Source organism: Pleurodeles waltl, chromosome 8 (assembly GCF_031143425.1).
Source record: "Pleurodeles waltl isolate 20211129_DDA chromosome 8, aPleWal1.hap1.20221129, whole genome shotgun sequence".
In the NCBI taxonomy this organism is placed as follows: Eukaryota; Metazoa; Chordata; class Amphibia; order Caudata; family Salamandridae; genus Pleurodeles; species Pleurodeles waltl.
In genome coordinates this window covers 1,385,917,189-1,385,930,278 of record NC_090447.1, presented here as the reverse complement: position 1 = coordinate 1,385,930,278, position 13,090 = coordinate 1,385,917,189, and the positions used below count along the sequence as shown (strand labels likewise).

Here is a 13,090-nt window from a genome sequence, read left to right as displayed (position 1 = left end):
AGATCCCTTGGAATCTGTCAGGGAAAGGAAGCAAATTCCAGAACTAGATGTGGGGGAAGTCTAGAAGGTTCTCCCACTTCAAAGGCTGGCACCAGCTATAAATACTGCACCCTCAAATCAACCCTACAATACACTCCTGGAACTGTGGAAGACTACAGAAGGACTGCCTTGTACTCAGTGATACTACCTTGCTGCTTTAGGTATGCCTTGTTATTCAGAGGACTGCGCTGTTGCTTGAGGCCTGCCTTGTTCTAGAGAAGACTGCCCTCCTTCTTGAGGCCGGCCTTGTTTCTTGAATGAGAGAGGACCATCTCTTTGAATTGAGGGCTACCTGAGCTGCCCTTCTTTTATGGGCTACAGAGACGTAACAAGTTCCAGGGGCCTGATTGCACCTATCCAGCTGACCTGCTGCTACTGGCCCTTCCTGGACCTGCAACTGGACCTGCCTGAGGCCTGCTGATCTCTGCTGGAATGAATTCCTGATCCCCAAGAGGTGCCAATCCCAAGTCCTGGGTCCCTGGCAGGCATTAGTTGCGCTCCTGTGAAATCCTGATTCTTTGAACTCTGCGCGTATGAGTTTGAGGAGGTAACCTTTTTTAGTGGGGCTAACCTGGCCCATCTATCCGGTCCACACTCCATTGTGTTGAGTCTTGAATGTATGACTTCCTCCCAGTCTACTGACCAGATAGCCACAGGTAGAGCTTTCTGCTTCTTGGTGTTATTTTTACTTAGTCGTTTAAAATTGCATATACTTCAGTGCTACTGATTGGATTTTTGTTATTTTGGTCTCATTTTATTTATTATAATTTACTCTGTTTTCTAAACTGGTGTGGGGTTTTTCTTGTGTTGTGTTTTCCCTTTACTGCAGTTTGAGTGCTGCGTAAATACTTAACACAGTGCCTCTGAGTTAGCCTGACTGCATTTGCGAAAGGCTACCAGAGAATTAAGCACAGGTTAATTTAGTGACTTCTGTGGTTCACCTTGACCAAGATTGTGTTTGTTGCTTGAGAAGGATTTTCACCCCACACAATCAAAAACCCTAATTTCTTACAGTATCCATCATTCAGTAACCACCTACTAGCCCAGGCCTCTAGAAGAGGCTTGTCAAAGAGTAAAAGCACTCACAAACAATGCTATTAAAAGAATCCTTGGTAATTCACTAGCATTAGTCGACTGCCCACTCTATTAAACATGGCCCTGTGGGTATGTGTTTGCCAAAGAACTATAACATTTTGAATCCCAGCTTCTCCTTTTTAAATAAAAGTATGATGTAATAAGCACTGCATTAAAATGTGCACAAGGCTTCCAACAGCGGCATTCGTTCACAAGGGCAATCTCTGGGCACTTTCACCATAACTACTGTGCTGTGGGTAATGTGGAACCAGAAAAAATAATTATTCCCAGCCTCTCCACTAACAAATTGTGTGCTCATGGTCAATATTATTTTCAGCAGATAACTCTGCTGCTGTTTGCTTCATCATTGCACAGGAGGTGTAGCGAGGATACTACCACAGACAGCTGAACTGTATTGCTTGCTCTCCTGTGGCTGCAAGCTGGAGATCCAGGCACTGCATGCACTCAATGCAGCACAAAATATAAAATACAGTAAAAATACTTTAAACATCACTGTCCAATCTGCTCGAAAAATTAGTGCAGATGGATGCCACGAGGGTAGAGTGATCACAGACTAAAAAGCTGAAGATGTAGATAAACATGACATTAAATATGCCTTCTGTATGAGATGCTCACAAAATGAGATGCACAGTGTGTGTGTATTGGAGATAGATACTTTACAAATGTGAAAAGTCTGATGTGAAAGAAAAAGATAAAAAACACTTAGTATGTGAGATGCCTTCAAAACAAGATGCTGTGTGTGTGTGTGTGTGTGTGTGTGTGTGTGGTGGTGTGTGTGTGTACATGTGTAATATGTTCGCAAAAACGAGATGCAGTGTGTGTGAGAGACCAGTCATACAAACACACAACACTTGCTGTAGAAGATTAGTGTCTGACAAGGTACTTCTGCAGTATATTTGTCAATGGAGAGAGATATGCTAATGAAGCATTTCATCCCTGTTTATCTGCCCCACCAAGTCTTTATATGACACCTTGCACATTGGCTGAGAAGAGTGTGGTACTGCAGGGGGCACAAGAAGCAATAAAAAAAAAACAAAGCCTCTTTTACATTTGAAAGGCTTTGAATGACCTGTCAAGTACTAGAGTGGACCACACAGATCAGATAATCCTCTGTGTCATGGAAGCTGCAGCAGCCTGGGCAAAGGGCTTTGCGAGCTTGGATTCGGAAAAGAGTCAGTAGCCGGGTTTAAACCTGTTGCGTTTAATGCACTGCAAAACAAATTAAGTTTAAACAGGTACTGCATCACTGCCTCTTTTTAAACTTCATTATCATTTGTCCCCCGTGTCCCACCCACCCTTGTCCCCCGTGTCCCCCCACTTCCAAAATCTGGGGGGATAAATCCCCTGCGTCTCCCACATTTCCTACGCCCATGAGTGGCACTCAAATCTGACGACAGTGACATGAGCATAGCCTGTGCATTCTTTCAAAGACAGAAATATTGCTGAATGTTGTACATTATGCTGGACAGTGAAATAACAATTGCAAATTTGGAATATCAGCCAAAATTGGTGATATGAGCAAAACTCATGCTACATTCTAATTAAAGGATATTCCTGGCTATTTGCCATTTCCACCAAATAATTGTAGGCCTCAAACACATAAATTAATATATGAAAGAGCCGTAGATCTAGACTTTAAAGTAATCTCCTCGATCTAGCAGTAAGGCATTCGACTATTAACTAGGCCCGGGTGGAAATTGAAATATGCTGGAATAATTCACATAATTTAGTGGTATCTTGCATGAATTTCTCCTTGTGCTTGTTACACACAATTCCCCAAAACAAACCATCATGCAGCATTGCATAATTCGGCACGGTGCACATTAAACTTTTACTGTGAATGCATGGGAATAATGCTAACGGCCAGAATGCAGGCCACTTGTGTTTTTCCATTCTTTTTTTTACTGTGAATTGCGTCCTTAAGTCAAAAATTGATGCGAGGACACATTTCGCACTAAAATATAGCAATAAGTGGCAGATTTCTGTGTTGCTAAATAGCACGTAATTCTGCATATTTTTCCTGAAATTTTGCATATTTATGCAAATAACATAAATTATGCTTACCGCTATTATTATTATTATGTAGAAATAATGTTTTTGTTCAGTACGACAATAAAGTAGCATATTGGAGGTCAAGTTTAGATTTACATAATAAAACACATTGCTTCGGATCTATGTTTGTGCAGACTGGTTTATTTTCGTAGGAAGTTGTTTAAGGCTGGCCTTTGGTTAATTTTTCTTTACATTAGTCTATTCATTTTTCCTTATTTCCTTTCGTAGTTAGCAAAGAAACACTGTTTTTTTGGTCGGTGAATGTCTTTGCCCCTGGTATACATCAGAGGTTCAAACAACATTATGCTAACTAACCCTAATCCAACCGGCCGACCCTAGAGTCCGTCTATATGCATAATCAATTAGCCCCATTTACATAGGTAAGATTTTAACTTAATATAGTCCATCTATGCACAGCATACATATCAGGACCATGTCAGGGGTAATCAGTGTCATATCTAACCATGAGAGGGACCAGGAGGTTATATGGTCCAGTTTCCAGCCTCCCTACTCCAGTGGCGGGCGACAGCTTTAGGAGGGGGCGGGCGGGAAGCACACACACTCATTCTTTCACACACAGACATGCACACACGCACATCCATTAACACTCATAACATTCAAACATGCCCGCACGCACCAAACATTCATTTTAAAAGTTCACACACACTCATTCTTTCACACACACACGCACGCACGCACATCCATTAACAACACTCATACCTTTCAAACATGCACGCACGCACCAAACATTCATTTTAAAACATCACACACACATACTCATTCTTTCACACACGTACGCACGCACATCCATTAACACTCATAATATTCAAACATGCACTCATGCACCAAACATTCATTTTAAAACATCACACACACACACACACACACACACACACACACTTACCTTCAGCCTCGAGGTCCCAGGAGGGTTGGGACTGCTTCCTTCCCTCATTTGCTGATCTTAGCCAACCTTAGGTCAGCCGATGAGGGAAGGCAGCAGTCCCAGCCTCGTCACAGAGTGGGATGGGGTCAGTGAGACTACTGAGCCCACCCCATTCTGTGACGAGGTGTCACTGATTGACACTCACCCTGGGCGCTTCAGGGCTTAAACCTGAAGCGCCCAGGGCGAGTGTCAATGGGTGACGCTTTCCTCGTCACCCAGGGGAGGGCCTTGAGGCACCTTTGCTGAGCCGAGGAGGTCACGCCCACAGGAGCTGTGACCTCCTCAGCCCAGCAAAAATCAGCTCAGGCAGCCAGGAGTCTGTGCAAATCGCGCATGTCTCACTCCCGGCTGTCCGAGCTGAAAATGGAGAGTGACTGACAGGTTGACCTTGTTTATATTTTGTTGGAGGAATGCTTATCAAGTGGATCCTGTAATTTACCACAGAAACTATTATTTCTTTGAGACAGTATCCGATTTAAGAAGTTGGTCCTTTGGTCTCATCCTCAATCGAGACTTCAGCGAATAAAACCCAGGTATTCGCAAATTTCTCTGGAGGATGGTGGGTCATATACAATAGTGAAGGTTGCATAGATAGTCAGGGGGTACTCCGTTTTAATTTTTCCAGTCTGATAGCTGTTTCTCCAAAAGATTACCTAAAAAATAGACATCAACATGCTGGCAGTTTATTAAACTGTTCCCCAAATAATATAGCAGTGGAAAGAAATGCAATTCTAATACTATAAGCAAATTAAAATGCATAAGCATGACTCTTCTGATTTTTGTATATTCTGTAATGATGTACCCAAATACTGTATTTTTGCTTCTTAATTTATATTCCAGTTCAGGGTTTCTTAATGAAGTATTTCCGTCCCACGTTTTTAAGGTGAGCAGAGGCTGCAGCCTATTCTATTATTTAAGATGATCAATCTCTTATAATTGTGAACACCGTTAGGATCAGAGATTTGGAAAACTCATCCTTTACTACAGACTAACACATGGAATTTGTAATAAAGCCATTGGAAGTTGTCAAATGCCATTTACTTTCCTCTCTTATCTCAGAAATGGACAGCTAATTTCCATTATTGTATTTTTACAGTTATTAGCTAAGCTCTTTTGTCCAGGTAGTTTGCAAGGTTTCTTTGTAACCCTAGAGTAAACTTGCAATTAGAGAATCAATCAAGGGACGGTATTGTGTGAAGAACCATATAAGTGTGCAGATCAGATTCCACAAAGAGGCCATTATGAGCAATGAATTCCTAACTCCCAACAAAAGCAGCCAAACCCACACTTGCTTCATGGCTAAACCCCTTTTCGAGCTGAAAGTAAAGAAAAAACATTCTTGTGGAGTCGGCCTATCAGATCTCAACAGGTTTGCGATTCCGGGTATCTGAATGCATGCTAACTATTTAAACCTGAATTCTATTTCAAAAAGATGTCTGCAGACTAGTTCTGGAAAAGCTAATGTGAGTTTGAATATTATGCATTAAAATGTTTTGCTCTATTAATAAATCAACAACTCTGCATTTTAAACTAATCTGTATCATACAAGAGAAAAGGTGGTTATAGTTAAAATGTACGAAACATTCACATAGGCTCATTTAGAAATCTAATTATATTCAGAATTACATTTAATTGAGGGTTAACATTGGCTTGATAGAATTGTAAACCCCAAATCCTCTTCTAGAAGTGCTTAGTTCAACAATGGTACATTTTGTAGAGTCGTTGTTCCGAGTTCATGAGCCGGACACTCAGCTGTCCGACAGTGTTCCTTGAAATCCAAATGTTCTTCCCTGAGCAAGTGAAACCTGAGAATTGACATTGTGTCACTGCTCTCACTGGCCGCAGTGTGAGAAGCTAAAATTTACATGAATAAGTGAGAAAGATAGTACGCAAACTGCACATGTGACAGGACTCAGTTGCAGACATTCCCCTAATACTTTGAGTCATTAAAGTTGAGTGAGTATATATTGAATAGTTGCATCCTGTTCGACTACTCTTGCTGGTACCTTTTTTTTTTAGCAGATAGAGGATAAAAATGTATGAACTCTGTGTTTGCTTTTCTGTTTATGATACCAATTGTTTTTTTGCTTCTGTCTGTGTGAATGTACGGGTTCTTGCATGGTTACAGCATATTCCTTTGAAGCTATGTCTGGCTAAGCACCTTGGGGTAAAAGAACATTTTCCAATACCCAGGAGGTATTTTGAGCTTATGCACCATTCCTCCTTGGTTTTACTCCTGCAATTGTGTTAAGAATATAAGTGGTGAATTAGGTACTCATGATGTAAAGAAACACGGATTTGGGAAGGTAAATAATGAATATAAACCTTAGAGAATTTGTGTGAAGAAATTAGTGTTTTGATTTTTTAAAGATATTTGTTCCCTTCTCATTGCCTTTCATTATAGACTTAGAACCCGCTATAGCGGGTTCTACCGGCCATTAAAGACCCGCTCCCGCGTTAGCAAGGGAAAGGGCCTTTAATGGCTGGTAGAGCCAGCTACGGCGGGTTCTAAGGCTATTAGAACATTCTGCCACTAGAGGGCAGAATGTTCTATCAAATAAAACAAATTCCTCACGAAGCCCGAGGGGATTAAAATCTCTATAGGCTCCATGAGGCTTTGTTCACAGATTATGCTGTGAACATAGAGAACATTGGAATGTTGACGTTCTGGGCTTTTACCAGACAGTAAAAGACCGGAGCACTCCATTGTCTGCAATGGAGCTCCCAACACTCCAATGTTCTAATTTTAGTTAAACTGCTTATCTATTGACCCCTCTAACTGATCATACTATTTGCTTAGGTGGCTTGTCTGCTGGTGATGGAAGGCGATCCTTTGCAGAGCGAGGTGGAAAGATGGGTCGCAACCTTCATGATCTTGGAATAAATACCAGAGAGACCATGTCCCATGTAAAGGACTCCAAAACAGGTACTGTAATTTAATTTACTCCATTAAAGCCACAACTGCAATGTCCCGACCAGGCAAACTCTTGCCATCTGGCCTTTGTGTTAGTGGTATATGTAGCATTCAGTTTGGACTGGTTAATGGAAGATATTGCTCATAGTTCTCAATGTCCCTCTCTGACAGTGCAGGCTCTACTTTCATTGCTGGAATGTGGAAACTGGATGATCAGATTGGCCAGTTCATCATTTGCTGTTGGAAATGAGTGGGATGACATGAGAGGAAATAAGTTTGAATTTTCGTTCAATCATAATCTAGTCATGTATTACCCTTAAATTATCCAAACGTCTCAGTAGTCAGGCTGTATTTCATTGTGTTAGTGGGTGTTAACAAATATTGGGCTACTTTTTCCTTTGAAACACAAATTTTAGTGGAACAATAGATGCTTTGTTTACATACAAAAACAATTCAAAATCTTTCTAACCCCTACCTGTCAACCTAGATCTTCACAAACACACCTTCTGACCCTTTTAAAAGTAAGGCCAAGTGTGTAATCGTCAACATGAGTGGATGGACAAAGACAAGGAAAGCACTACTTGATTGAATTTGTGATCCGTTACGTGATTAGAACAGATTTACACTGATATCACTGGCCTTCTCTTCATCCAGTGATATTACAGCCACGGGGCTCTCTAATGCTTTGCTTTTATCAATAATACAGCAAATTAGTCTGGTGTCATCTCTGGAATACCTTTGTTTCTGAAATCTTGTCAGTACTGGATGACTGAAAATATCTATATTAGTTTGTAGTCTTAAGTGCTAGATTTTTAGCATAGACCTTACACTCGATGTTCTTCTAGGATATAGGTATCTAGCTTTTTCCACTACCAAACCCCCAATTTGTCTGAGCTTGCAAAGTGTTGAAAACAGGTCTAATAGGATAAAATAATAGAATGTGTATTATCTTTACATAGCTTTCCCAAAAATATATTAATCCATCAGGGGTTTTCCCATGGGTAGGCCCATAGTAGCTTTAGTTATTTATTGCTGAACAGGTTTATTTGAAAGGCACTTGTGATTCTCGTTGAGGCATGTGACGTCAAGTACACTAAAGTATTCTTCATGTAGTGCTGAGTGTACTTCCTTCTCTGGTGAATGCAAGGAGGCACAGTAGTCCTTGAAGGAAGAAGTTATCTGGATATGTTTTATGTGTAAGGGTTCATGTTTAGCTCCAATGGCAGGAACTTGCAATTTCTATTTTTCTGCTTTGAATAATTAGCTAGAACTAGTCTTGGATAGGCAGTATTGTTTTGTTTTTTGGATATGAATCCACATTCTGACTCTCTAGCTTACTAGACATTTATGTTCATATTTGAGGTTTCATACATCCTGATGTACTAGTCCCTGTTTGCACACCAAGATTTGCTAATTGCATGTGCATAGGTCCGCAACACTACCTGCCTAATGACTACCATCAGACAAGTTGCCATTGCAACTCTCTATTCGATTAGCTGCAAAAGCAGGGGTGGCAGACAGCAGGGCTCCTTTACTACATTTGTGTTCTCAAGCAGGATACATTATTATTTTTTAAAGCTGTCCCAATCCCTTAAAGGGGGTGGGGGAGAGTGCAGGTCCTGGTTTCCTGGACTAGTGCTTTCTTCTCCCCCACCCACCCCTTTCCTGAGGCCACCAGACTGGATTCATTAAAGGACCACTTCCTGTGCGCGATCAGATAGCACACTAACTCTGATGCTGCTGTTAGATCAGTGACTGCAGTTGTAGGTCTCAAACCAGCGATACACTTCATTATGCATCGCAGTTATGAGGAGATGCTCCTTTCACACTTGCTCTTAATTCAGAATCAGCCCCAAAATGCGTTGATTCAGAAAGGGTGTTTTGCAAAATTACTTACCGTATTCATTACATTGTGCATTTTTCTGTTGCAGTGCCTTTGATTTTGTCAGTTGCAGGCTTTGTGATCTCATTATTATACAATAACAAATCATCTCCTTAGTCTATTAAAAAATTAACTTTTTTGGCTTTTGATTAAAATACCAAATGTTTAATGCTGTATTCTGATTTAATTTGTGCTACATTGGTAAATTTGTTTGCATGAACCAAATCACGATCTTGATAATTACACCTCTCGGTTTCGCTTTCTAACTGTCTGATAACACTGGCTAGGAGAACAAATGTTTACATTTTCTTCCAGGAATCAACAAAATAATCTGGAGAAATTCTGGGTCATGCAGTACGCCTACGTGCATTGTCCTGATACTAGACTTTTAATTTTAAGGGTGTCAATATTTTAGCATAGCCATGGTGCAGAAATGTATAGAACATGAGCTCATGATTAGTGGGGCATTCTCCACGTATCCTTCAACTGCTGGTGAGATCTTGGGTTCTGATATACTAAAGTGAGGTCACAAACCAATTTGTGTATTTGCACTCACGTATGAGATTTTTATGGATGAAACTTAAAATATGACTATCAAGAATGTCGTCTCTCAGGTCCCCTTCAACTAAACTAGCAGTCCTCAATGTTACTTCTTTTGACATATTTCTCACTGCAGAGTTTCAGATTTTCCACTTAATAAATATCCTCCAGTTTGGATCCAGAAAACTTTCACCAGCAACAGCTCTCCAGCACTGCTGTGCATCACCATGCAGCATCACCGTGAATTCATCTGTCCAGGATATGACATCGGGATAAATAAGGCACTGACCAGCATTCTGCATGAAGTCTGGCTTTGTTATGCCTTATTGATGGGGGTTCGGAGCTCTGTTGATGCCGTGGGTGAAATTCGTAAGCTTTTGACAATCACTAGGTCAAATGTCTTTTTCCTAAATATCTATGAAGATGCTGAGAGAAAATGTCCTATTCGGAACAACACACCAACTTATGTTATGGCCAAACCCATAGAGACACTGCAGAATTGCACCTTTCTCTAACTGGGAAGTCTTCTGACTGCCCAGAAGGTCTTCCCAATAAAAAACATAGCAAATCCCATAGGAAGGAGAGGTCCTGTTCGACAAAACAGTATCACCTCTGGAATGGTTTGGATATTTTACTCTATCCCCAATGACAGTCTCCTTATTTTATGTGCCGGGTCCAGTGTTGGATAAGATGAAACAAAAATGCCTGATTTCATTTTCTAGCCACGTGCAAGTGAAGGACTTTTGACAGGCCAAGCTGGCCATAATCAGGATGGCCGTGCTTCCTTCTCGACAGCTTGCCAGCAGTAGGACAGTCCCTGCAAGTTTTGCTTTGCTGGTAGCTCCAGCCTGACACCACCCAACTTGGTGCCTCCACAGGCTCTCTCTTCAGCGTTGCATTCAAAAGAGGCAGTGCCTCCTTCAGTGCTGGACTCTGTGCCATAGGTGTATCCCCTTTTTAGGGTCTGTAATCTCACTGTGGGCTTTTAACCAGGCCCACTGCATGCCCATCAGTTTCGTTGGTTCGTGGGTTTGCCTTTTAAAAATCATTTGATTTTATTTGTGAAAGGCATGCCTTTTCTGATGTTTAGCCCTCCTCGAGCGCACCAGCCAAATACAGAAAACATACGAGGCTCCATGTTTTCAGCATAGTTTCTGGACTACTTTTTCATTTTATTTCCTCCGCAGCGCGATTTCGCTGCACATTTGCCGATACATTTGACTGCAAGCGAACTTCTGTTTCATTGTGTGTGTTCCTTCACGCTCATGCCTTGGCACTTTAAATCGGGCCGCTTATGTGAAACTGTATTATTTTTCATTTTCATTTTATGTAGCAATAGAAGTCCGGTTAGGACTTTACTATGCTAATAGCTCTAAGTTGAGCAAATGCGAGACCCATTGCATTGCAAATGTTTGTTCTCAAATGTTTATTGATTTTCCAAGCATAAAGCATAACCCACAGATAGTATAGAACTATAACAATACCCTGCAGGAAAGTGAGGGAGCCATCTACAGCATGATAGTTCAGTATACATGATACATCAAATAACACATCAGAACAACAACCTAATCACATGTGTGCGTGGCTAACTCTGCATTGGTTCCATTCCTCCCACTGTAACCTCCAGATCCTCCTTACTGTTTCATTCTAAGGTCAGTAGGACCTTGCCCCAATCATTCTATGTGGTCCAAGCCCTGTCCACCCTCATCCACTCCTAGTCTGCCTTTCCACATACCTGCAGGTGTTAAAATTTCAGTTTGGTGAGTAGTGTTCCCCTCGTGTTAATCAAGTGCACCGGGTCCCACTCTTTTCACGGGGGATGGTCATCCGAATTTACCTCTAGTTTCTCTGAGTGGGCATCCCATCTAAGTAGTAGGTCCTCTCTTTGTCCTCTGTTGCGCAGCCTCCTGTGGGCTGTCAGTTCATCCGTAGCCCATTTGCACAAGTTGGCATGCCATCTTTGGAGCAATTGTGCTGTAGGTGACTTCCACGTCATTGTGATGCAGCACTTCGCGAAAATCAATGCTAAGTTCTGAAACCATATTAGGCCTCTCATTTTTCTGGTAGCACTACCTATGTCAAGAATATACAGCAATGGGTCAAGAGGAAACAAACTGTGTCTGTCACCTCCATCACTCCCTGTGCGACCTGCTGTCAGAAGGGTGATAGCACTGCATACAACCATATCATATGCACAAAGTCTTTCTCCTCCTCACCATATCTGGGGCACCTACTAATTGCCAAAGGGTACATTTGCCCACTCTTCCTTGGCATCAGATATGCATGGTGCAAGAAATAAAACTAACGGGCAAAAACGTGCTTTTCGAGACACTTGCCTAACCGACTGTAGGCCCACACCTTAACCAGGATGTCAACATTCAGTGCGTTCTCCCACCAGTCTGTCATTGTCAATATCCCTTGTGGAGTGACTGTGCACTGCAGCGAAGAGATGAGTTATGGCCCAAAGCAATCCCACCCCTGTTTAATACCGTGTCTAGTGGGGTCCTCAAAGGGAGACTGCCCTTGACAAAACCCGAAGTCCACCTCATCACACCCGTAAGGGCAGAAAAAAACAGGAACTGTTCCTGCTGTTACCCATATTCATCTGTCAGGTCCTCAGATGTGCGCATCCCCTCATCGGTCATCATATCTGCGCATGTTCAAATCCCTATCTCCTCCCAGTCTCTGGTCCTGGTTTTCCCTCGTAAACCTGCACATTCTGGCATTGCTCACAGCGGGAGGCTGTGGGCAAAGGGTGTAGCCCTTGCGTTGCTGCAGATATAGCGCATCCATATCTGCACAGCAACTCGCAATAGTATACCGTCTGTCCCTACGGGAGCAGTGACGTCCATAAATCTGTGTAGAAGGGGCCGTCCGCCTAGATCATGGATCACATTCAGATGTTCCAGCTGTGGTGCCTGGGCCAGCGATTGCATGGCCACTGCAGCCGTGTGCCCGTGTTGTACAGCTTGTAGCATGGGGCACCCAACCCGCCATCCTCTATTGGCGCATATATTTACTGAGAGCTAGTCAGTGTCTACCTTTACCCCATATTAGTTGTGTCAGCAGACTCTGCAACTCTTGTAAGAAGGACTGCTTCAGGACCATTAGAATGGATGTGAAAAAGTAAAGGAACTTGGGTAGAACCAGTATTTCAGACACTGCAACCCTACCCATTCTTGACAGTGGTAGCCTGCTCCAAAAGGGACGCAGCGGCAAATAGATGCCAGTGCTTTACTTAGGTTCCCTTCAGTCCAGGTAGTCGCCTCAAGGTACAGCTGATCTCTAGGTACTTCAGGGTGTCAGACTGCCAGGGCAGCCCTGTGTCTGTCAGTGCTGCTCTCTGAATGTCTGACAGTGGTGTTAGAAGGAACAAGCAAGACTTGTCCCAGTTAATACAGAGGCCTGACATGTGCACAAAGTCTTTTAACTTGGACATGATCTTTGGTAGCACATTATGTTCTCCCTTCAAGTACACAAGCGTGTCGTCAGTGTACAGGGAAAACACCTGCGGTTGTCCCTGGACTACCAAGACCCACTGCGGTGCACAGATGCTCAATTGACAGGGCAACTGTTCCATCACCGGAACAAACAGCAAGATAAAAGTGCCACCCACCTGAAGAAG

The 13,090-nt window shown here is 42.4% G+C and overlaps 1 protein-coding gene across 1 annotated transcript in view; it reads left to right on the top strand.

Moving 5' to 3' along the window:
- PIWIL4 (piwi like RNA-mediated gene silencing 4) overlaps positions 1–13,090 on the top strand; it is a 424,835-nt gene that overhangs the window by 23,992 nt on the left and 387,753 nt on the right. The window contains exon 3 of the mRNA XM_069202421.1: positions 6,930–7,055. Coding sequence (XP_069058522.1) covers positions 6,930–7,055 — 126 coding nt within the window. The remainder of the gene's footprint in view (positions 1–6,929; positions 7,056–13,090) is intronic.